At 36.0% G+C, this 26,225-nt stretch overlaps 1 protein-coding gene across 1 annotated transcript in view; it reads left to right on the forward strand.

Annotated features, from left to right (window-relative positions):
• Nucleotides 1-23,255, forward strand: part of LYPLA1 (lysophospholipase 1) — a 41,628-nt gene extending 18,373 nt beyond the window's left edge. Inside the window, exons 3-9 of the mRNA XM_066379056.1 lie at nt 5,811-5,876; nt 9,463-9,510; nt 11,227-11,297; nt 13,773-13,846; nt 16,339-16,440; nt 17,805-17,981; nt 21,492-23,255. Of these exons, the coding sequence (XP_066235153.1) occupies nt 5,811-5,876; nt 9,463-9,510; nt 11,227-11,297; nt 13,773-13,846; nt 16,339-16,440; nt 17,805-17,981; nt 21,492-21,545 (592 nt within the window). The 3' untranslated portion in view covers nt 21,546-23,255. The remainder of the gene's footprint in view (nt 1-5,810; nt 5,877-9,462; nt 9,511-11,226; nt 11,298-13,772; nt 13,847-16,338; nt 16,441-17,804; nt 17,982-21,491) is intronic.
• The last annotated feature ends 2,970 nt before the right edge of the window (nt 23,256-26,225 follow it).

Consider the following 26,225-nt stretch of genomic DNA (forward strand, 5'->3'; position numbering starts at 1 on the left):
CATGGGTCCTCAGCATCCCAGGCCAACATTCTATCCACTGCACCACTGCCTGCAGGCTGGAATATCTTTTTCTATCTATCCACTTTTAAATTGGTTGTGTCTTTGGGTCTCAAGTAACTCTTTTGATCACAGCATATATACAGCTCACAAAAATTAGGGGATATTTTATAGATTCACATTCATTTTGAAATATCCTCTAATTTTTGCGAGCAGTGTATTTTTTTTATCTATTTTGCCAACTAAAATGTCTAGCAAAAGAAGAATTTCAATCACTTACATGTAAAATAGTGAATTCTGAAACTGTAGAGAGAGCAGTCCCATAAAAATAGAAGCATAGTCACTGAAGTAGTTTTATTTTTCTTGATTGTGCCATTAAACATGTTTTTCATTTTCTTTTGTTTTACTTTCCCCCTAATTATAACAAATAAAACCAACTGCAGTGTGTAAGTATATGTGATGGGGAAAATATGGCCTACATCTTATATATAATAGGTCCTTTCTTGATCTTCATAGCTGAAAGTATCCATATCCTCTTCCATATTGTGAAATTTCTCATAACTTTTTTGTAGTGCTTAAATTTGCATTTGTGTGATGTGTTTATATTTTGTTTCTCCTACTAGATTGTAGGTTCATAGAGGACATAGTGCATATCTTAATCTTTTTATCTTTCATGTATGTAGAATAGTTATGATTATTTGTTTAAATTTCATTCCTAGTTGTTTTTTTTTCTTAAACATGTATTTTGTTATAAGAAAATATTTTCCTGGGCTGTTCCATTGGGCTAAGGTGTTAGCCAGAGACTATGTATATTGGGGGAAACAGTGGTTTGGTTTATGTTGTTAACATATAAACTAAAGTAGCTAGAATGACAACATACTTAGGAAAAAGCACAAAGTAGAGATAAGTAATTCATATTAATAATTGTGAGATTTCAATTTTGGACATCAGTAGTGGGTAGAATTACAAATAGTTAAAGTTTATTGTGACATAATGCTTCACTGTCTGTATTTAAGTTGCAAAATTGAACAGCCTCACCTCATACAAGGCCAAGAAATAGTAAACCAGAAGACCTTTGAATTATAGAGTCTGTATCTTATCACACTTTTTTTTATCCTTAGCTAAGTGTGTGCATATGTATATGTGAGAGCTACAGAAGGGCAGAAGTGTCAAAAATTCAACTATAAGACAGACTTCTTTCATGTGGAGGAAATAGCTGAAATATTACTGTTTTAAGAACAATTAACCCTTTGAATAGTGATTTTTTTTTCATGCTTGTTGACCCCCCGGGAGTGAGTTTTTTCCCAAAAAACTAAATTAGTTACAGTTACAGTTTTATTAACTTAAAATCATGTTTGTTTTTAGAAACAAGAAGAATCATTTATAGAAAGAAACAAGAAGAACATACATTTGCCTTTTATTAATGTTGCCTTACACATTTTTTAAATGGCCAGGAGGCACGAGGACATACATGAACATTCGTACTACTCAAAGGGTTAACATTCAAAATATTAAATTTTATTCTGTTTCTGTAGTCATCATTAGCTTAGCTTGTCTTTTTTTTTTTTTTTTTTTGACAGAGTTGGAGAGATAATAGAGACAGAGAGACAGGAAAGGAGAGAGAGATGAAAAGCATCAATTCTTTGTTGCAACACCTTAGTTCATTGATTGCTTTCTCATATGTGCCTTGATGGGGGAGGGAGGCTACACTAGAGCGAGTAACCCCTTGCTCAAGCCGGCAACCTTGGGCTCAAGCTTGTGAGCCCTGCTCAAACCAGATAAGCCTGCACTCAGGCTGGTGACCTCGGGGTTTCAAACCTGGATCCTCTGCATCCCACTTTGATGCTCTGTCTCCTGCACCACTGCCTGGTCAGGCTCTAATACATTTTTAAAGTGTCTTGACTTGCTCTGGCTAGGTAACTCGGTTAGAGTGTTGTCCCAATATATCATGGTTGTGGGTTCAATCTCCAGTCAGGGCACATACAAGAGTCAACCAATGGCCTGACCAGGTGGTGGCACAAAGGATTGAGTGTTGACCTGGGACGCTGAGGGCTCAGGTTTGAAACCCCATGGCCACCAACTTGGGCATGGGATCATAGATATGACCCCATGATTACTGGCTTGAGCCCAGAGATCTCTGGCTTGAAGCCGAGGTTGCTTACTTGAACAAAGGGTCACTGGTTCAGCTGGAGCCCCCCCCCCCCCCGATTTAAGGCACATATGAGAAGCAATCAATGAGCAACTAAAGTGCTACAACTACGAGTTGATGCTTCTCATCTCTCTCCTTTCCTCTCTCACTAAAATAAAATAAAATGTCAACCGTTAAATGCATGAATAAGTGGAACAGCAAATTAGTATTTCTCCCCCTTCCTTTCTCTCTAAAAGCAATAAATAAAAAATATTAAAGTGGCTTTATTTTATAAAATGTAGGGATGTTAGGCTGACATCCACATTATCCAACCGTGGTAAGTCAAATTGTTATTATATGTAGTAATGCTTTGAGGAACATAATGAAACTATTCCAATTTGTCCTCTAATAGGTGGAAAATTGTGTTTTATAAGTGTTATTTTTAGTGGTTACACATTCCCAAAGCTGTAATTAGCTGAAATAATAAAAGGATGTTTAGGGGCTTATTTAGTTACACCCAGGTTATTATTTGTAGTACAAATCCTGAAATAGAAAATACAGTGATGAAACACTTAAGATACTGGAAAAAGAGAGGGAGAGAAACTAAAACAGCATATGTATAAAATCAGTGTTAGCAGTGACCATGATTAGCACATTTTATTACATGGCTGTACTGTTATCTTTTGCAGATGTAGCAGTTAGGTTTTATATTTTAAATGCTGCCTGCAGTGCCATGTTGATGAGGTTTCTAAGTGTAGCATAGAGTGTGGTAAATGTCTGGTCAGAGCCTAGGATCTAGGAGTGGCAGCCCATATGCCAGGTGTTTATCATTGCAGCATAATATTGCTTTTTATACACATTAAAATGAAAGGATACAAGTTGCATAGCTAACTACATATTTTGGAATATTCTAATTCTACTGAAAATATTAGGAAACTTAAGAGATCATTAACATCAAAAAATAAATATATTGAATAATATCATAGTGAAGTTAATAGTCCATAATAAATTGAAGCATAAAACAGAAAAAGCAATGAAAAACTGATTAAGGTGGTGTTTGACATAGGTCTGTAGTACATACTTGTGTCAATACAGCACATGCTTTATCTGTCCTGGACATTAAATATAAGTGGAATCATACATTGTATGGTTTTCTGTAACTGGCTCCTTTTACTTAATGTATCTATTTTTGGAGAACTGTCTCTTCAAGTCCTTTACCCACTTATAAGTTAGGTGGTCATTTTGTTTGAATTGTAAGGGTTCTTTATATATTATGGATAAGACCCTTATTAGATAGGATTTGCAAATATTAATATTATATGTCTCCGATTCCATAGGTTGTCTTTCACTTTCTTCATAGTGTCCTTTGAAGCATAACAGTTTTTAATGATTAAATACCATACTTTTTCTTTGTTGCATGTGGTCTCATATCTAAGAAACCATAGTGAAGTATAACTTCACAAAAATTTTTGTATATTTACTTCTAGGAATTTTATAATTTTGTCTCATATTTAGGTCTTTTGGACATTTGAGTTAATTTTTATGTTTGTTTTGAGGTAGTCCAACTTCATTCTGTTGCATGTGGATATCTACCTATCCCAGTTACTTTTGTTGAAAAGACTCTTCTGCCTGACCAGGCAGTGGTGCAGTGGATGGAGCATTAGCCTGGGATACTGAGGACCCAGATTCGAAGCCCCAAGGTTGCCGGCTTGAGTGCAGGATCACCAGCTTGAGCATGGGGTCACCAGCTTGAGCATGGGTTCATGGACATGATCTCATGGCTACTGGCTTGAGTCCAAGGTCGCTGGTTTGAACAAGGGGTCACTCACTCTTCTGGATCCCCCCAGTTAGGGCACATATGGGAAAGCAATCAATGAACAACTAAGGTGCCACAACGAAGAATTGATGCTTCTCGTCTCTCTCCCTTCCAGCCTATCTGTCCCTGTCTGTCCCCCCAACCCCCCCCTCTCTCACTAAAAGAAAGAAGACTCCTCTTTCCCCATTGATTTGGTTGGATAGTCTTTTCAGAAATAAGTAGACCATAAATGACAGCGTTTATTTGTGTATTTTCAAACTTATTCCATTGATATATGTCTTATTTCAGTATCACATTCTTCATTACTGTTGCTCTGAAGTAACTTTTGAAATTGAGAGTCCTTCAACCCTATTGTTTTTCAATATTGTTTGGGCTATTTTGGGTCTCTTGAATGTCCAAATGAATGTTAAGAGTTGCCTCGTCTGCAAGGCAGCTGAGATTTATGCAAAGGCCACTGAGATTCTGATAGAGGTTGCAGAATCAATCTATCAATTCGGGGAGGACTGCCATCTTAAGAATATTAAATCTTCCTGTCGTTCATTGATATAGATCTTTAATTTGTTTCATCGCATTTTGTAGTTTTTACAGTAAAGTCTTACACATATATACAAACACACATAAACACGGACTCACTTAAAAACACATATACATGTATAGTATATGCATACATATACACTCCTACAATAATGCCCTGGCTCATAGTGATATATAATTGCTAATATTAAAACTGGTTTTTTTTTCTATATCTCAACACTTTTGGGGAAGGTGCATTAAAAAAATAGAGAAATAATTCACAGAAAAGTATTTAATGCTTATTTTTGTACTATTTTACAAAAAAAGTTTGTTTCTTTTGCTTTATCCTTTAATAGAAGTAATATGTAAAGAGTGTCAGGTATAATGCCAATTATAAACAAGCAAGAAACTATATATGTATAGTATGATCCATTTTGTAAAAATTTGCATCTTATTTCTTAATTGATATGCATAGAAAAAGTTAGAAGGAAGTAACATTGAAAGATTAACTTAATTTCTGGCTGAAAGGATTATGACAATTTATAGTTTTTCTGATTCTATTTTGAACATAATATATACACAAGTAAAGAGTGCTAATTAAATTTATTTTTAATAGTGTAGTAACCATGTAGAGCAGGGGTCAGGAACCTATGGCTTGCAGGCCAGATATGGCTCTTTTGATGGCTGCATCTGGCTCGCAGACAAATTTTTAATAAAAAAAAATGTTAAAAATATAAAACATTCTCGTGTATTACAATCCATTTTCCTACTGCTCATGTTCATGGTTGTGGGTGGCTGGAGCCAATCACAGCTGTCCTCTGGGACAACACTAAATTTTTATTGGATAATGTGTAACGTACACGGGTCGTTGTGTGGCTCTCACAGAATTACATTTTAAAATATGTGACGTTAATGGCTCTCTCAGCCAAAAAGGTTCCCAACCCCTGATGTAGAGATATCAGACAACTGATTTACTTTACTATTCTCAGGCTTTTTTCTTTATATAAAATGTGAATTATATTATCTGTCTTGCCTAATTTGTTAGGCACGTTGTTGTAAAGTTATAAAGAGATTTAAAAATTTTGTAAATTATAAAGCCCTGTGGAAATATATGAAAGAAAGTACACTTCTTTTCAGAAATCATGAGAAATCATCTTTATTTATAGGTAAAGCTTAACCAGTAGTCTTTGGGTTGTTTCTAGGTTGGTACTGGTATTTTAATAGCATTGATGTTCTACTATTAAGATATTTTAAGGAATTAACATTCTCACAAACTTAAAAAATACTATTCTGTTATTACTTAATTGGGGATTAAAACAGTATCTAATGGTATTGTTCAAATAATTTCTTTACCAGGCATGGATGGGCAGAAGCCTTCGCAGGTATCAGAAGTTCACACATCAAATATATTTGCCCGCATGCGTAAGTATTTTTAATCTTTAGGCTTGTGATTCAGAATCTGGAGAGGAATAATTGTAATAGCTTCACTTTTGAAGAAAAACATTTGAATATAATAATTTTTATCTTTTCAATATTCAGTTTAAAAATAAAGAATAGAGTACACTTTTAAGTAATACAAAATAATATTTAATATAAACTGTAACTGAAAAATAAACATTTTTAAAAGTCAAAAAATAAAGATTAGTGCCCTGGCCTGTGGTACAATGGATAGAACATCTACCTGGAGTACTGGTTTGAGCAGGCAGGTTCGATCCTAAGGGCGCTGGCTTGACTTTGAGGTCACTGGTCTGAGCCCCAGTCAGCTCAAGCTTGACCCAGAGGATGCGGGTTTAAGCACATAAGAGAAGCAATCAATGGGTACATAACTATGTGGAACAAGTTGATGCTGCTCTCTCTCTCAAAAATAAATAACTAAATATTATCAAATAAAAATAAAGATTAGTAAAATTTTAAAGCTGAAATAGTATCTTGAGTTGTTTTTTTTACAGAGACAGAGAGTCAGAGAGAGGGATAGATAGGGACAGACAGACAGAATGGAGAGATGAGAAGCATCAATCATCAGTTTTTCGTTGCAACACCTTAGTTCGTTGATTGCTTTCTCATATGTGCCTTGACCGTGGGGCTACAGCAGATTGAGTAACCCCTTGCTCGAGCCAGCAACCTTGGGTCCAAGCTGGTGAGCTTTTGCTCAAATCAGATGAGCCCGCGCTCAAGCTGGTGACCTCGGGGTCTCAAACCTGGGTCCTCCGCATCTCAGTCCAACGCTCTATTCACTGCACCACCGCCTGGTCAGGCAGCATCTTAGTTTTATTGAATGGGTTTTTTTTTTCTGTTGAGAAATTTAAAATAATGCTCTTTCAGAGGTCTGTTGAATTTACAGCCAGAAAAATTCTTCTAGATATGCAAATGTCTATTAAGTTCTAAGGCTATCCATGAGATCTTTCTGAAGGGGATTTACCTGCCAGGTTTGTTAGAAATCTTTACTATGTGAAAAACACTTCTAAATTTTATTGATTAGAGGCAATGTGTGATGTACAATGTGGGAAGAACACAGACTTTGGAATCTGATAGATTTGGTTTAAAATTCTGAAAACATTTGTGGATGTCAAAGAAACTTTTGGCAAATTCAGAAAATCAATAAGTTGGGTAAGTTTTTAGGTCAAAGGCTGCTGAGGAGCAGAAGCCATGGAGAAGACAAGCGGGATTAGGTACATGCTAGTAGGTTAGTAATTCATCCTCAGAAGTGGTACCAGCAGTAGAGGTGGTACATACAAAAGTGGAAATGCAAAGATGAAAAATACTTGAGATAGGTAAGAAAACATGTCCTTCCTTTTTCATCCTGAAATACAAGGTTTATCATCTTTAATTCAGTAAGCTACAACTAAATGGTATGGTTGGGGTTGTTGTGTCATCTGTTATTGTCTCATGCAAGAAACAAGAGATCTTGTTTATATTGAAATTTATGGTACGTATATTGTTACTGGCCCCAAAATTGAATTTGGTTTAAGGCTATTTCCCAACCTAGGAAAGTTTTATTTCTCAAAGAAGTATTGATTAGATTTTGTAACCTTTAAGGTATACTTCTTTCATGAGTTAGGAAAATAGTAATGAGAAGTAGTTATAGTGTATTATTTTACTTTCCTTTTGTACCTAGTTACATTCATTCTGTCCAGCAAATTTTTCATCACAAACTTGAATTGGATGTAATGAATGCTTAGGCAAAACCTGTATTTCTCTTATTTTATGGTCTCTTAAAACAAGTAGATACATAGCTAAGAACTAGAAAATAAGCAAAACTGAAATCTGGGTATACAGGAATTGATGTTACATTATCTTTGGGTATACAGGAATTGTTGGTACATTATCTTTGGGTATTACAGGAATTGATGATACATTATCTTTGGGTGTACAGGAATTGATGATACATTATCTTTGGGTGTACAGGAATTGATGGTACATTATCTTTGGGTATACAGGAATTGATGGTTCATTATTTTTGGGTATACAGGAATTGATGATACATTATCTTTGGGTATACAGGAATTGATGATACATTATCTTTGGGTATACAGGAATTGATGGTTCATTATCTTTGGGTATACAGGAATTGATGATACATTATCTTTGGGTATACAGGAATTGAAGATATATTATCTCTGTAATAAATTGCTCATATCCTTAGCCCCTTATCCAGAGTCTCAGACTTTAGATCTCCAACTGTCTTGGCTACTGGTTTTCTTTCTCATGTCTGGTTTGGAAACGTCAAGTAAGGGTGTTGAGAAAGGAAAAACAACTTTTTCTTTTTTTTCTTTTGTTCCCCTCAACACCCCCTTGTCCCCCTCCCTCCAACGCCCTCCCCCCTTCCCTCCAGGATTTGCTTTTCTGTTCTCTATAATGCCAGGCGTGGCCAACAGTTTTTGCCCCTGGGCCAGATTAGAAAGAAAACTTTTCACGGGCTGGACGAAATATTAAAATTAAAAAATGTTAAATACAAAAATGATTCATTTAAGTAAACAAAATTTTATTATGTAATTTGTTTATGAATAAATGTAAGTAATTTAGTATAACAGATTAACAAAAAAACTAATGTGACGTGTTGAGGCACTTTGCATCGCCTATTATTTTTTTAATATCAGGCTCTATACTTGTAGTAGCTATTCTTAATACAGTCTCCAAATGTAAATCATTCAGTCTTGATCTTGTACTTTTATTTAGATTCATTAAAGAGAAAGTTGGTTCACAAATATAAGTTGAACTGAAGATTACTAAATATTCCTTGGCAAATTTTTTTTAATTTTCATATTTTCCATTATTCAATTGCTTACAAAAATTGCACAGACGACTACAAAAGTTGTAAATCTTTATAATGGAACTTTTTAAAAAATAAAGAAGTATCGCAAATTCATTCGACCAATTATTGGAAGTTAACCCTAGATTAGCCATACGTGGAATTCTTTTCCATGTATCACTATCTTTTTAAATATCTCAATTTCCAGTAATCAAAGATGCTTCTGCTTCTGAGTAGCTGAGATTTTAACTTTCATTGTTGTACAGTGGTTAGATATCATAGTTTATGTATAACGATTTAAAAGTACCACTTATTTCATTTCCACAGTGCGTCGTGCGGAGAATATTAAAAGTTTAATCGCGGGCCGCATAAACTTATTACATGGGCCGGATGCGGCTCGCTGGTCGTATGTTGGCCCGCGAGTTATATGTTGGCCTGCGGGTCATATGTTGGCCATGCCTGCTATAACGCTGTGTTATGTATATATAATTTCACCACTCTCTTTTCCTTCTCTGATCCCAGGAAAATGTTTTTTTGTCAGACTCAGTTCTTTCCAGCTGCTGCTCTGTGTTCAGAACACACTTGGAGGTTATGAAACACTGAATTATACAGATGTGGAAGCAGTGAAATACTTCATATGTTAAAATCATATCATAGTGTGCATAAGCCTCAAGCAATAATCTTTAACTGATGGAATTTTATCAGGTTTTATGCTTTGGTAAATTATTCTTATTTTTCTGGTTTTTTCTTTCTGTGTAGGCCAGTTATGCCTGTAACATTAAATATGAACATGGCTATGCCTTCTTGGTAAGTAAGAATTTACTTATTTAATAAAAACTTTCTATTTATACTTAGTTTTCTTGATCACAAGTGCTTTTGTGTATAACAATTTTAATTAGTTATTTTCAAGTTGCAAAGTTATATAATTCACTTTAAATTTAACCTTTAATTATTTAAGTTTTTATATTTAAAATTCAAGGATAAACTTAAGGAGCTGCACCTACAGATTTCTTTAAAACAAGAGAGAAAAAAAAAACAAAAAAAAAAACCCAAGAGAGAATGGGTGAATGGAAATACTGCAGAATATATCTCCTACTGCTTGCTAAACCTTTGTTGATTTCAGTAACCAAACATTTGAATGATCCTATGTGACAATCACTCTGATTAAGCCATAGCCTCTTTACCCCTCAACTTCTTCCCTTTCTGGAAAGCGGGTGAGTTTTTAAGGAAACCATTTCCCCTTGGGTCATTTTAAGATAATTTTGCATTTCCCATATGCTAGAGTCAGTTCTTCATTCCTCTGAGCTGCTTCCAGACTGATTTTTTTTCCTTTTGCTCTCTTAGACTAACTACTGCCACGGTCTTTTCAAAAATGATGACTTTGACACCTGATTAATATTTTCCTTTCCACTCAATTTCATGCCACCATTTTATCTTTTAGATGACTACAGGATCCAATGTAAATGACTTGTTTACAACTTTAACTGGCGTGTTACTTTTTTGGCTCTTTTGTGATGATATTTTCTTCTCTCACCTTTGTTCATCCACAGTCATTCCTTGGGCCGTGTCATCTAGAACTGTGTCATCTCTGAAGTCGCTTAAATCAAAACTCATATTAAGAATAAACATTGACCTGGGATGCTGAGGTCCTAGGTTCGAAACCCCAAGGTTGCCAGCTTGATCGCAGATCTATCCAGTTTGTGCGCTGGCCTGCCAGCTGGAGCACAGGGTTGCTGGCTTTATCGAGGGATTATTGACATGACCCCATGGTCGCTGGCTTGAGCAAGGGGCCACTGGCTAGGCCTGAGGCACCCCACCCCTCAAGGCACGTATGAGATGGAATCAATGAATAGCTAAAGTGACACAACTATAAATTGATGCTTCTCATCTCCCTTCCTGTCTGTCTCCCCCCCCCCCCACACACACACAAAGAATAATTACTCAACATTTCAGCTTCCCTCTTTCCACACTATTTGTTCTTAAACCTCATCAGGAATTCCAATCCACTGTCTTCCTCTCTACTTGTTCTCACCCATCTCTAACCCATCCTTGCACTTTTTTAAAGAGCTACTTTAGATTCCTTGTCAAGTTCCTGCCTACCTTGGCTCTTTCATCTTCCTTCTCTGGCAAAATTCCTGTTCAGACCAAAATTTCTACCTAATATCTTTGGAGACCATAATGAAAGCATATAACCTGATAGAAACTAGATAGAACCAAAAGAAAGCTCCTCTTGATCTCTGGTTTCAGGAATCTACAATATGTGATGAAAAAGTTTTGCACAGTATGAAGAGATCAGTATAAATACCTAATTTCAATAGGTATGAGATCGCGTATTCAAGAGTGACATCATAAAGTAGCTCTATCCCACTGGGTTGATTGATGATGTAGAAGAAGAGGAAATAAGTAGCTGGAACGTACAGCAAACTTCAAGGCCAACTACCATGAATTTAGTCAGACGTACTTACCAGGAGTAGATATTCTTAGAATCAAATGGTTCTTTTAAGGTTTTGCCTTATTTTCCAGGTTTGATATTATTGGGCTTTCACCAGATGCACAGGAGGATGAACCTGGAATTAAACAGGCAGCAGAAAATGGTAAGTTCAGAAAAGTTTTATAAACAGAAGCATTCTTAAATATTTTTAGAAGATTGAATAGTTCTATTGATGTTGGTGAAATATTAAATAATTATCTAAACTCAGGAGGTGGTGCTGTTTTTTCCTTTCTGATCACTCTCTAACTTGTTTGCCGTGATGGCCACATGGACTCACTGAACTGGGCTCAGTGAAGGTGGGTGGTTGGGGAGGAACAGCAATTAATTAAACTTTAACTGTCAGATACATAATTTTTCTTTGGTTTTTATATCAAATAGAGAAAATACAATGTTTAATAGATGTGACCATTCATTAAGTTATATTCATTAGAGACTTGAGATAAAGGTGAAAATAATGATATAACAATGTAATGATATAAAAATTATATTAGTGGTTAATTTAATGTGGTAATATTAAACAAGCTGGGTAATTCTTATAAATCACCTTTTTTAACACTCCTGTGAAATCTCCAAAGTCTATTCTCTGGTTAGAATTCCATGCTTTCTTGTGAACATGGTAATTTTATTTTTTGGGTGAAAGCATAAAGAACATGAACTTATTGAGAGAAATCTGGGTGTAGAAAATGCACAGAAACGTCCTTTTCCTTTACATGTATGTACTGAAATGTTACAGATACTGTAACATTTAGTGACAGTGTAGTGACTGGGATTGACTTCAGAATGATCTGGATGGTGACAGGCATTGATGAAACAAGCCTAGTTGTGGATTGATAACTGCAGAAGTGGGATAATGTGTACTCAGGGAGACTCTGCATACTTTTTCTATTTTTATATTTGTTTGAAATTTTCCAAAATAGCTTAAAAATCCAAAACCAATAGGATTCTTTTTAAAAATCTTAGAAAAAAAATTATAGAAGAACTTTCGAGAACTACAAAACAGGAAAGAAGGTACATTCAAAACATTAAATATTTAGGAATCTTAAACTAAGAACACTGACTTTTAGGATCATCAAAAAGTAGATCCAGAGCTTCAATTCTATAGCTAGATTTTTGTTAAAAAAATAGATGATAAAAGTTTGTGCTGGATATGGGAATGAGACGTGAGACCCTGTGGAAGATAGAAGCTGGGCTTTGTGGAGAAGACGGGTGGGCCTGGTGAGTTCTGGAGTGAGAAAAGTTCTGCCCTAATGATAGAATGTCTTATGACTTATAATTTCTTTCCTTTCCGAGGTCATGTATTATTAGAGAGCATTAGGCTCAGACTCAGCACTGGGAAAAAAAGGAGTCTCTATTTGAGGGCTGAGGGACTGTGCTACTAAATAGAGAGTGCTCAGTTAGGTCCAGGGAGCACAGTGGTGCCCTTGCCCTTACACAAATGGAATAGAGATTAGAACCAACTCCTCCACAACTGACTGCTGCCATTGTAGTTTAACGTTATCTCAGCAGTTGGTGTAACCATGGGGTGTAAACCTTTGTGAAACTGAGGGAAAATGCTCCCAACAGTACCTGACTGGTTAGCAGCTAACATTGACCAAGCCCCAGCTGCAGCCTTCCCTCCTCACAGACAGGCTCTTTCTGCCACTTCTGCATCTTTCTGAGACTGTGCAGTCTCCCTTAAATAAATCCCTCATTCTTCATGACAGTTATTTCCTAAGTCGTCTTTACTGTTCTCACCCACTCTCCTATGCCCTGGTCAAGGGACCTCTAGCTTTTCATACTAATTCAAAGAACAAAAATGTATACAAAAGCAAGATAATTTTTAATTTGGCCATTTGGCTTTTCTTGCAGTGTTCTAATAAAAGCATATTTTTTTTTTATATAAAGGAATAATAAAGGTGGAAATTTTAGACTTAAAAAAATGAAAGTCTTGCATATATGTCAAAAATTTGTTAAAGGTGCAGTTATTCCCCAAACTCAGGACTGATTATTTTAAAATTTTCCCTGGTGGTTGGCTAGTAGTAGAGCATTGATGGGGCATGTGGAAGTCCAGGGTTTGATTCCTGGTCAGGGCACTCAGAGAAGCAACCATTTGCTTCTCTACCCTCCCCCTCCTCCTCTTCCTTCCCTTTCCCTTCCCTTTCCCTTCTCTCTCTTCCTCTCCCATAGCCATGGCTGGATTGATTTGAGTGCATCTGCTGGGGCTCTGAGGATGGCTCCATGTAGGCTCTGCCTCAGGTGCTAAAAATAGTTCAGTTGCGAGCATGGCCCCAGACAGGGTTGCTGGGTGGATCCTGGTAGGGGCACATGAGGGAGTCTGTTTCTCTCTTTCCCCTGCTCTCCCTTGGAAAAGAAGGGTGGGGGGACAATTGAGCAGTGTAAGCAGCACCTGCAAAATCTGATTTTTATAATGACAATACATTCTGATTTTGTATTATAATAGAATGTTTCTAAGTTTTTTACTTGTTTTGACCTTTAATATACTTTGTGTTTTTCTGTCATTAAACTTTTTTCTACTTAAATTGTAACTGTGGCCTTAACTTTGAAAGTTTTGGTAATTTAACTTTCATGTTGTTTTTAGTAAAAGCTTTAATAGAGCAAGAGGTGAAGAATGGCATTCCTTCAAACAGAATTATCTTGGGAGGATTTTCTCAGGTAAGATAACGTTTAGGTGGAATGTTAGTAAGTACCATCAATACATTCATCTAGAAGTCTGTTGTTTTAATCCTTTTCTATGGAGGAGTCCTTTTTTTTTTAGAAAATGTTATAGAAACTGATGTATTACTTTAATGCTGAATTGAATTCGAATGGACTAGAAATAATTATTAACTGTGAGAGTACTTCATACTCTTTTGCTTTTCTAGTGTTCTTTCTTCAGGAATAGATTTACCTAATTGATTATGTCTTGAAAAATCAGTTTATTAAGTAAATTGGTAGGAACCTGGAATGTTAACACAGTGTAGCCCTTAAAACAAAACTCTAATTTAAATACAGGTATAAGTCCTCTTTCTAGGAGAATACTACTGATAGGAGCAGTAAGGTAGAAGACCAGCGAATTTCTTCCTTCTTTTTGTCACAGATTTACGTTGTTTGAGCCCGCAGATTCACCTACAATTCCTATGGGGCTAGATTAGAGTAGGGACTCCTACAAAGTGACCCATAGTGCTCGGGGCACTGGGTTGTCTCACCTGAGCTCTCTTTTTGCAGTAGAGGAATTGGAGGCTCAGAGAGACCTCTCCATGCAATGCTGCGCTAGCCTTGTGGAGAGGCAAAGTGGTTAACATGTAGCTGCTTCTCTTACCCTTCTAATGCAGTTTCTCTTGTTCCCTGTGGTGCAGGGGGTGCTTCAGCCTCACTCTCATGTTCAGAAATTCTCTCAGTGGTGTCTTGTTCTTGAATAGTTATTAGTAGTTGCTCTTGCAAGGGATAGCAAAGTTAAGAACCACTATTCTTGCCTGACCAGGCGGTGGCACAGTGGATAGAGCATCGAACTGGGATGCGGAGGACCCAGGTTCGAGACCCCGAGGTCACCAGCTTGAGCGCGGGCTCATCTGGTTTGAGCATAGCTCACCAGCTTGGACCTAAGGTCACTGGCTCCAGCAAGGGGTTACTCGGTCTGCTGAAGGCCGACGGTCAAGGCACATATGAGAAAGCAATCAGTGAACAACTAAGGTGTCACAACAAAAAACTGATGATTGATGGTTCTTATCTCTCTCCGTTCCTGTCTGTCTGTCCCTCTCTCTGACTTTCTCTCTCTGTCTCTGTAAAAAAAAGAACCACTATTCTTGCCATTGTGGTGATATCTCTCTATTCTCCTCTCTTTTGTCATGTAAAATAACTTTTAGATATAAATATGTGATGTTTATTTTTGGCATTATCTTCTTTTTCTGTACTTTTACTACTTCTACCTTGTATACTTTTTCCACAGGCTCAATTACCTCATGTTCACCTTATATCTTTATTTCAGTTTATCACCTGTTCGCCATGTCACCCATCCCCAAATTGCTTTAGCTTCTAATCTGTAAATTTTCTAAATCAACAACTTGGTGTCAGATGACCTAAATTAGGACAATGTCAGAATTAGAGAATTTTTTAGAGTTAGAATTCAATAGGAAGATAGGTTGTTGATACAATACAGTAAAAAGGTAAGCTACTAAATTGGTATTTGTTGAAATTCACAGATAATATACATTGTAATACACATTGTGATATAAATATAGGTAGAAAATGAGTGCTTCTTTTAAATAGGAAGTGAGCGTAGGAGTCTGTTATAAATTTGAGACTGGCTGATCATAGTTTACAGAAACCAACTCCTAATACCTTATGTAAGAAAAAGTTATGAGTGTGTGGAATCACATCAAGGAAACCAAAGATGAGAATGATGCAAGGCCTCAGGAAATAGCAAGGACTTGCAGAGTTGTCATGACTTGCTCTCTTCATCTTTATCTCTGTTTTTCTGCCCATTAGCTTCATTTGCCTTTCCATCTATAGTTGGCTGCCTTAGCTTTTGCAGCCTATAGCATTTCTCGTTCTTGAGTTTACATGTTACAGTTCCAGCCACACAAAGAGACAGACTAATAGTCACTGAATACCAATTTCAAAACCCTGGGAGAAAGAACATGACAATCTCAGATGAAAAAGGATCTCACATCTTCATGTGGTCCACTGAGCCATGGGCCTGGTCAGCGTGGCAGGGTATCTAGATGACTGGTGGGGCTGCTGTTCCCAGAATGCAGGCTGTTGTGATCTGGGTCAGCAGATACTCTAAAGGTGTCTGCTACGTAGTCCTCATTATCTTGAATTGCTGTTTTTGAAAATAAATACCACTTTAAGATGAAATTTGATTTTATACTAAGACATTTCATAGGAGATCATAGTAACAATAAATTCAGAATGTTCCTAAGGCAGCTGTAGGTGCAGCAGTTAACTCTACTATTAACTGTTTTGACTGACTGGATAGTTGCTTTGTCCTCACAGTGGTCTTCAGAGTAGAGAATCGTGTGTGTATTTCTGCTTGTTTGCCTGATTTGATTAGACATCAGCCACCCAGTTTGATTTTTTTATGGGCATTACTATTAAAAAGAAATCTCTTAAGTTGCTGTTAGTAAAGGATGTGTTCCATTGACTTTCGCTGCTTGTCTTTCCAGGGAGGAGCTTTATCTTTATATACTGCTCTTACCACTCAGCAGAAACTGGCTGGTGTCACCGCACTCAGCTGCTGGCTCCCACTGCGGTCTTCATTCCCACAGGTAGTCTGACTGACATGTGCACCTTAGATTACTGAGCTAAGAAATAGCAGATAGTCTTGGGGAGAGGGTCATTTTTGTAAATAAACTCTGTATTTTAGAGCAGTTTTGGGTTCACAGCAAAATTGAGTGGAAAGTACAGAGAGTTCCCGTATAGGCACCATGTCCATGTGGGCACGGCCTGCCCCTGCTGACGTGCTGCAGCACAGAGCATATTGGTCACAGTCAATGAACCTACGTTGACATGTCACCCAAAACCCATAGTTTATACCAGTCATCCTTTTTTAAAAAGAATTCTTAGACTTTTGTGATTTATTACGAGGCTTTAAGGGTACACTATATTGTCTTTGTTGTGGATTACATGGAATAGAATAAGAAATAAGTCCTATTGTTATAAATCATATATATGAAGGGTTTGATGCACTTTAAGATATATGTAAAAATTAGGGGGTTTTTTTTACACATAGAAATAATATTTTTGAATGCTCATTATGCTCACTGCTGAATCGGAGATTTTGCTATATAAAATATAATTTTTAAATACTCAACAGTGTAGAACAGTAAATAGTATACATGAGAGATGTAGACTTTATTTTATTTTCAAATTTATCTTTAAATCTAGGCTTATTTCTTTTTATTTTTTTTATATTTTTGTTTTTTGTGACAGACAGAGAGAGTCAGAGAGAGGGACAGATAAGGACAGGCAGACAGGAAGGGAGAGAGATGAGAAGCATCAATTCTTTGTTGCAGCACCTTAGTTCATTGATTGCTTTCTCATATGTGCCTTGACCAGGGGGCTATGGCAGACCAAGTGACTCCTTGCTCAAGCCAGTGACCTTGGTGAGCCTTGCTCAAACCAGATGAGCCCGCGCTCAAGCTGGCGACCCTGGGATCTCGAACCTGGGTCCTCCACATCCCAGTTTGATGCTCTATCCACTGCGCCACCACCTGGTCAGGCTAGGCTTATATCTTGTCACTTTGTAGTAATCTTAGGTTTCTTTTGCATAGTGAGTGCTGTTTTTTAATCGTCTTATTTAAATCAGTTAAATAAGAGCTGAGAAGAACATGGTTCAGCTAATACATACCATTCGTGTCAGGACAATGTGAGCAGATAAAGATTAGACTCTTTCAAGGAACCAATTCATTGGGAAAACATATAATATATGACAAGGTAATCATATGTCCTATAACAAACTGTTAAAGTGATGTGGAGAGTATAGGAATTGAAGGTATTTTATTTTTGTGTCCAAAATATAGCCTATATTGTAAGTAATAAATTTTGAATGTACATATCTAGCTACAGTTTTAAATTCCTAGTATAATGCTGTATATTTCTGAATAAATAATACTAATTTTGTTTTCTGCAGGGTCCTATCAGTGGCGTTAATAGAGATATTTCTATTCTTCAGTGCCATGGCGACTGTGACCCGTTAGTTCCTCTAATGTTTGGTTCTCTTACTGTCGAAAAGCTAAAAACGTTGGTAAATCCAGCCAATGTCACCTTCAAAACCTATGAAGGCATGATGCATAGTTCATGTCAACAGGTAAATGTTTGGAAACAGTGATTATAGAGGCAAAATTTCCTTTTTCCATGTGATGTTTTAAGATAAATAACATTTGAATGTTTGGGTCTTGAAAGGAGTTAGTAAATTCACACTGAGTCATAGGTTAGCAGGATTTAGATCAAAGTTTATTCATTATAATTCAACAGACATTCTCTGATTTCCTATTACAAGCATGTATTGTACATAATTCTAAGACAAAAAAAACCCCATTTCCTTTTATTAAAATTTAGAAAGGATTGATTAAAATAAAAATTTTACTAGCAGGGAAGGATCTATATCCAAGTCACTGTATAGAAACAGAATGTGATATATACTAGAAGGGTTTTTTAAAGTTCTTTGAAAAACTGAAGAAAGTAAGATTAAATTTTATTAGGAGGTACTGAGATCATAATGAAAGAGCTCCATTATGAACACTGGGTAGGACTTGGGTAGCAAGTATGCAGAGAAAATAATGTGGAACAGGAAAAGCAAGCTGTCCAGGTGGACTGTGGTCTTAGGAAGATCTAGGTGTCATAGAACAGAGACAGAAAGGAGGGACTTGAGTATAGTGAATTTTTATGTTGTGCTGAGAATGGACTTGTTCTCTAGGCAACAGAAGGCCATTGACTTTTTTTCTATATCAAAGCAAAATGTAATGTACATTCTGGAAACAAATGAAGCAGAATCCATTAGGATTTAGTGTTAATTCTATGGACTAGGAAAGAAGGAAATATCAGTGAGGCCTTAGATTTCTAGTTCAGATGACTAAGAGGATGCTGTTCATAAGTAGGTACAAGGAGCAGTGTTAGGGTAACAGGAAGTAGATATACTGAGTTTAGTAAACATAAAAATTGATGTGCCCCCATGATATCCGAATGGGATGTTGGAAATATTTGTCTGAAGTTCAAGCCTGTAATAGAGATTTAGAATAATTACCAATATTATTGATCAGTGAAGAATTACCATTGAAGAGTATCATGAGAAAAAAGGTCAAGGGATAGAACTTTGGGGAGAGTTACAAGGACTTAGGGGTTAAACAGGAGTACGGGAGGAGAGAATTTCTGAGTGGATGGGAACAGTAACCCATGATTCAAAGAATGATTAAGGGGAAATAGTCCTGGAAGAAATTATTCATTTCTTCCATCTGTGAGCCAAACTGCAATGGATTGTATAAAATAGGGAAATGAGGAAGTAGAGGTAATATGTATAATCCTTTCTAAAAAAGGTTTTGGTAAAGGGATAAGAGAGTAGGAAGATTCTTATTACTAGGATGAGAGAAAGAGACCCATATAGGTGGGGAGGAAAGAGGGAGAAGATGCAATAGAGAGAAAATAATTGGTAGGAGGAAGTGCTAGAGGGACCAGATAATGTAATTAAGTCCTGAAACGGTTGCCTTAAAAGAGGAGAAAAACACTTTGAATCAAGATAGAAGAGATGGATTAATATGAATGAATTGTTGAGGTATAGATGAGAGTATGAGAGTGCACAGTAGATCCTCTTAATCTTTTCAGTAAAGTAGGGGAGATGTGGTCCCTTAATAAGATAAAGGAGGTCTGGATAGATTTGGAGGCTTAAAAAGGCCAAGAAAAAAAATTGTTGGCTAAACATGGAGGCAATTTATGTTAACATTGTTTTGCAACTAACTGCTTAGCTTGTCTAAATCATTTGCTTTAGGACAGAGACAGCAGATTGTAATATTGATTTATCCAGAAAGACAAAGGGCCTGAGATGCTCGGGTGTTACTAAGAACATAGTTGACTGTCATAATAGTTCCTTCCTTTTGTACTTGTTGATCTACAGAGTTATCGAACAGAGACGCGTACCCACAACTTTTTAGAAGTTCTTTTAAAATAACCTTTTGTTTTTATAGAAGCAACAAAATTTAAATTTTATTTTTAAAGACAAAGAAATTGTCATGAAGTATTGTGTTTTGTTCCATTTATTTATTGATTTTAGAGAGAGAGGAAGGGCAACGGAGAGAGGCAGAAACATTGATCTGTTCCTGTATGTGCTCTGACTGGGGATCACACTCAAACCTTTGCATATTAGGATGACACTCCAACCAGCTGAGCTGTCTGGCCAGGACTGTCGTGAAGTATTATTGAATCCAGAAAGGGAGGTGTCACTCTGACCATCCAGGAGGGACTGAGGGTCTAGGGCAGTGATTTTCCAAGTAGACATTGTATCCCAAGAAGCTTCAACATACAGACCCCTAAACTCCAAACTCAGTTATCTCAGTTATTCTGATTCAGTACATTGGGGGCTTGGAGTGGAACTCAGGTATCTTGGTTTGTATGGAGATGTTTTAAAATAAAAGCTTCTTATATGTATGATTCTTTGTGTGATTGCATTGGAAGACACTGGACTGAATAATTAGGAGCAGAAAGTCAGAAGAGGTGGAAAAGTAGGAGGTGGTGTCATGGGAAACTTAATAGGACTTTATAGAGTGCTGTAAAATAGACCAGTTTCATGCTGTGCCTTTTTTTTTTTTTCTGGGTGAATAAATTATAAAGTTGAAGGTTCTCTCCATTGCCGATTGTAGGTTGTGAGGCCAAGCCTTGAAATACTAGAGATGGTAGGAGGAAATGAAATGTGTTTGGGCAAGAAAACTGAGCCAGGTGCAAGGGTCTTCTAGGAAGTTTTTTCTGTAATAGTTGGTTATATTAATTTTCATGTCTTTGCAGGCCTATCTTAGGTACATGCTTTCTTTCGGTTGGTTGGTTATATCTAAATCTTTAGCAAAATATTTTATGCTGTGAATTTAGCCTTTCATTCTCATGAGACTATTAAAAGCTGCGCTTTTTTATGTATATGTAGTTGACAGTCATTATGTACTTCCTGAGACTTCTCTGTATACAAGGGTCCCCAAACTACAGCCTGCGGGCCACATGCGGCCCCCTGAGGCCATTTATCCAGCCCCTGCTGCACTTCCAGAAGGGGCACCTCTTTCATTGGTGGTCAGTGACAGGAGTATAGTTCCCATTGAAATACTGGTCAGCTTGTTGATTTAAATTTACTTGTTCTTTATTTTAAATATTGTATTTGTTCCCATTTTGTTTTCTTACTTTAAAATAAGATATGTGCAGTGTGCATAAGGATTTGTTCATAGTTTTTTTATAGTCTGGCCCTCCAATGGTCTGAGGGACAGTGAACTGGCCCCCTGTGTAAAAAGTTTGGGGACCCCTGCTGTATAGTATAGGTATTGTCACTTCTAAACCCCCTCATTCTTCCTCACCACGTTTTACTTGTTCAAGTATGGCAAAATACAGACCATTTTCTTGGAAGTAGATATTAGATAGGAGACATCAGTGAATGTACAATAATAATAATTATAGAAAATGCTAAAATTTCTATTATTGCATTTCTCTGTTACAACTTTTTATTTTATTGTAATAGTAAAAATGTTGTTTCACCTATGTATACACACTATGGATTTAGTTAGTGGTATTTTAGTGCGGATTTAATTTCTTATTTGTGTAACTGCTTATTAAATCACTTTATTCCAAACAGGAAATGATGGATATCAAGCAGTTCATCGATAAACTCCTACCTCCAGTTGATTGACATCACTAAAGGGGCCTTGTGTAGAAGTCCACACCAGCATCATTGTAGTCAAGTTTAGACCTTTTCCTGTGCCCAATTTCAAAACTTACAATGTTTGCAGTATTAAAATCTTTTGCAAATACATACCAGTGACACCAACTAAATATCTCCTCATGGTCAATTTATGATCTCTTAAGTGTCAATACATGTATTTGTATAATATGATCCAGAATATACTAGCATTAAACTAGGTGAAGCAGCTAGCTTCTTTTTCTCAAATGTAATTCAGCAAAATAATAAAATACTATAATCAGACTTTCTGGTACATCATTTGAAAATTATTAGTATGCTCAATGAAAACTTGTTCAAGTATAAATAAGCAGTTAAGATATAAACTATTTATGAATGTTGTGACTTAGTCTATGGACTTATTCCAAAATTACTTAGTCACCATCCAGTATCTGTATTTTTTATATACACTGTATGTATTCAGATATTATTAATGATTATAATACATAAAGATGACGTGTTATTACAGTATTCCTAATAATAGGGATACTACTTCTAAGTATCAATACAGAGTAATATTGTTCTCTTCAATTAAGGGCCCTTTTATTTTGGGGACCAGGCTTTTCTTTCCCTGTTAAAATTTTTTAATATTCTGTTTTCCTCTCTAGAAAGGAAATGTATTCTTTCTTTTTATCTTTCATAATAGACCAAATATTGCCTCCTTGCCATAGAAATCTGCTGTCAATACATGCTGTAATTTGGCATTCTGAATCACAGGCGTAACGGTATTTAAAATGTATTTATACTTATATAAAGAAACCAAACATCACTTCAAACTTCCTGTATTACTTATTCTTTATACTGTACCTTAGTCCAACATTAGACCTATATAGTTGTTAGAATCTTCAGTTCAGGTAGGGAATCATTCTGTGGTTGTATTTTTCTGTAATTAACTCGAAGAATTATTAGGTCATATTCTATTATGTTCTGGAATATTTAAGACTGATCTTAAAAACTGTAATTTTTAAGATGAAAATGATTTGCTCTAAGATGATTCTCCTTATAGAATAGAGTTTTAGTTTATGTATTTTATACTTATGTTTGAAATAAACTACTGTAGGAAATGAACAATCCATTAGAAAAATTTGCTTTACTTTTATCTGTCATAAAATTATTTGACATTTACACTTTAGTCAGATGATTTTTTAAAAATTAGTTTTTGTGCAGACATAAAAATAGCAATTATTTGATTTTAAATAATGAATTTTTTAGATTATGGCTAAAAACTATTTGAAAACAAATTTATTTTCTATAAAGGTTAGCCAGAACTCAACACATATGGTATAGTTACCATACCATTTAGTATGTAACAAATATGGTATTCTTCATAATTTTGAACTGTTAATTTTTCTTCTGTATGCCAAATGACTAAATGTTAGAAATGCATCTTAATAAATAGGGTGCTAATTGATAATGGAAATAATTTAGTAATGGACTATATAGAATGTAAATAATGAAGCCATATGTTGTTTGTCTGGATTTAAAATTTTTAAACAATCATTTAATGTCATTTTGATTTACTTTAATGAATATAAACTTGTTTCAGTTATATATATTAGCAAGATATGATTTATGGCAAGAGATATTTCATTGAAATATGCTGTAATGTGGGAAAAATGCTTTCCACAGTTTCTATCAATGTGAAATAAAATTTAATTCTGACTTTTCTGTGACTGCTTTTTTGAATAGTATAACAACATTTTGGGTTTGCCTTGGAATGACTTGTCTATAATGAAAAGGAGGAAAATAACAATGTAACCACAAAAATATACAGTCAGAGAGAAAGGGAATGGAACGAGGCATGAAAAAAGCTTATCTTGCTATGCAATTTTAATAAACTAAAAAAATTCTTAGAGCTCTTTTTTTCTCTTTCCTCTCTCCCTCTCACCCTCTTACCCAGGTGCCTTTCCTCACCCCCTTCTCAGGCATACTCTAGAAAATAATTTTTTTAATTCATTTTTTAGTGCTTCTAACCTATTTAAGAAACTTTATTTGGTGTTTCCTTTTGTCTCTTCCTTTTATAAAGTATTCATAGGATTTTTAAATTAGTGTCATAAATCAGATATACAAATAGTTTTTTCTCATTTAAAAAATTTCTCCTTTAAAAAAATTTTTAAGCACAGTTGATATACAATATTATATTAGTTTCAGGTGTACAACATAACATAGTGGTTAGGTATTTATATAACTTTGATGCCCCAATAGGTCTTGCACCCACCGGACATCATACATAGTTATTACAATATTAGTGACTATTCCCTAAACTGTACTCTACATTGCTGTGACTGTTTTACAACTGCAAATGTGTATTTCTTTATCCCTTCATCTTTTTTCACACAACCCTTACCCCCCTTCCCATCTGGCAACTCATGTTTGTTCTCTGTATCTATGAGTTTGTTTCTGTTTTATTTTGTTTTTTAGATTCCATATATAGATAAAATCACCTGTCTGACTTATTTCACTTACCATCAGACCCTAGGTTCATCCATGTTATTGCAAATGGTATGATTTCATTCTTTTTTTTTCTTTTCATTTTATTTATTGATTTTTGAAAAAGGAGAGAGAGAGAGAGAGAGAGAGAGAGAGGCAGAATGGAGGAGTGGGAAGCATCAGCTCATAGTTGCTGTATGTGCCTTGACGAAGCAAGTCCGGTGTTCCAAACCCACAACCTCAACATTCCAGGTTGATGCTCTGTCCATCCACTGTGCCACCACCATCACTCCAATTGCATTCTTTTTCATGGCCAAATACCAGTCCATTGTATGTATGTACCACATCTTCTCTAGCTATTCAGTTATTTTATTTTTAATTTTTTGACATTTAGACCCAATTTGTTTTTTAATTTAACTTTTATTGATTTGTTGGGGTGATATTGGTTAATAAAGTTATAGAGGTTTCCAGTGCACAGTTCTACAATACGTTATCTGTATATTGCATTGTGTGTTCACCACCCCAAGTCAAGTCTTCTGTCACCATTTATCCGCCCTCTATCCTGTTCACATACCACCGTCCACCTTTCCCCCTGCATTCCCCAAAGTGTTTAATTTTTCTTTTCCTTAATCCCTTCACCTTTTTCACCCACCCTCCCTATTCTCATCCCCAGTGACAGCTGTCAGTCTGTGTTGCATATCTATGAGTCTATTTTATTTTGTTCATTAGATTCCACATAAAAGTGTAATTATATATCAGTCTTTGGCTTATTTCATTTAGCATAATAATCTCCAGATCCATCCATGCTGTTGCAGAAGGTAAGATTTCTTTCTTTTTATGGCTGAGTAGTATTCCATTCTGTAAATGTACCACAGGTTTTTTTTATCCATTTATCTACTGGAAGGCACTTGGGTTGTTTCTAAATCTTGGCTATTGTAAATAACATTGCAATGAACATAGGGGTGCATGTATTCTTCTGAATTAGTGTTCAGATTTCTTAGGATATACTCCCAAAAGTGGAATTGCTGAGTCACAAGGTAGTTTCATTTTTAATTTTTTGAAGGTAACCTCATACTGCTTTCCACAGTGGCTCTAACCAGTCTGCATTCCTATCAATAGTGCATGAGGGTTCCCTTTCTCCACAGCCTCACCAACACTGTTGTTTATTAACTTATTAATGATAGGCATTCTGGCAGGTGTGAAGTAGCATTGTAGTTTTAATTTTCATTTCCTTAATAGTGAAGTTGAGCATCTTTTCATACACCTGTTGGCCATTTGTATCTCTTCTTGGAAGAAGTATTTTTTCAGGTCCTCTGCCTTTTTTTTATTTTATTTTATTGTGCTTACATAGATTCAAGTGTCCCACCAAATATATCTCCTTCCTCCTCACCCCCGTGTTCCCCTTGATACCCCCTTTGATCCTCTCCCCCCAATGTCCTCCTCCTTCCCTTCTGGATTTGCTGTGCTGCTCTCTATAACACTGTGTTATGTATATATACTTTCACTAATCTCTTTCCCTCTCTGATCTCATCCTCTCCTCCCTTTTCCCTCTGACCGCTTTCCCTCTGGTCCCTTTGATCCCACCACTACCTCTATTCTGTTCCTCAGTTCACATTGTTCTTTAAATTCCTTATATGAGTGAGATCATACGATATTTTTCTTTCTCTGCCTGGCTTATTTCACTTAGCATAATAGTCTCCAAGTCCATCCATGTTGTCACAAAGGTAAGGTTTCCCTCTTTTTCATGCTGCATAGTATTCCATTGTGTATATGTACCACCGCTTTTTAATCCACTCATCCACTGATAGACACTTGGGCAATTTCCAGATCTTGGCTATTGTAAACAATGCTGCAGTAAACATGGGGATGCATTTCTTCTTTGAATCATTGATTTTGTATTCTTAGGATATATACCTAAAAGTGGGATGGCTAGGTCAAAAGGCAGTTCCATTTTTAGTTTTTTGAGGAATCTATATTGTTTTCCACAGTGGCTGCAACAGTCTGCATTCCCACCAGCAGTGCAGGAAGGTTTCCTTTTATCCACACCCTCGCCAGCACTTATTATGTGTTGTTTTGATAATGAGCGCCATTGTGATGGGTGTGACGTGGTATCTCATTGTGGTTTTAATTTGCATTTCTCTAATGATTAGTGATGTTGAACAGTTTTTCATCTACCTATTGGCCATCTGTATGTCTTCCTTG

This window comes from Saccopteryx leptura, chromosome 3 (genome assembly GCF_036850995.1).
Source record: "Saccopteryx leptura isolate mSacLep1 chromosome 3, mSacLep1_pri_phased_curated, whole genome shotgun sequence".
Lineage (NCBI taxonomy): Eukaryota > Metazoa > Chordata > Mammalia > Chiroptera > Emballonuridae > Saccopteryx > Saccopteryx leptura.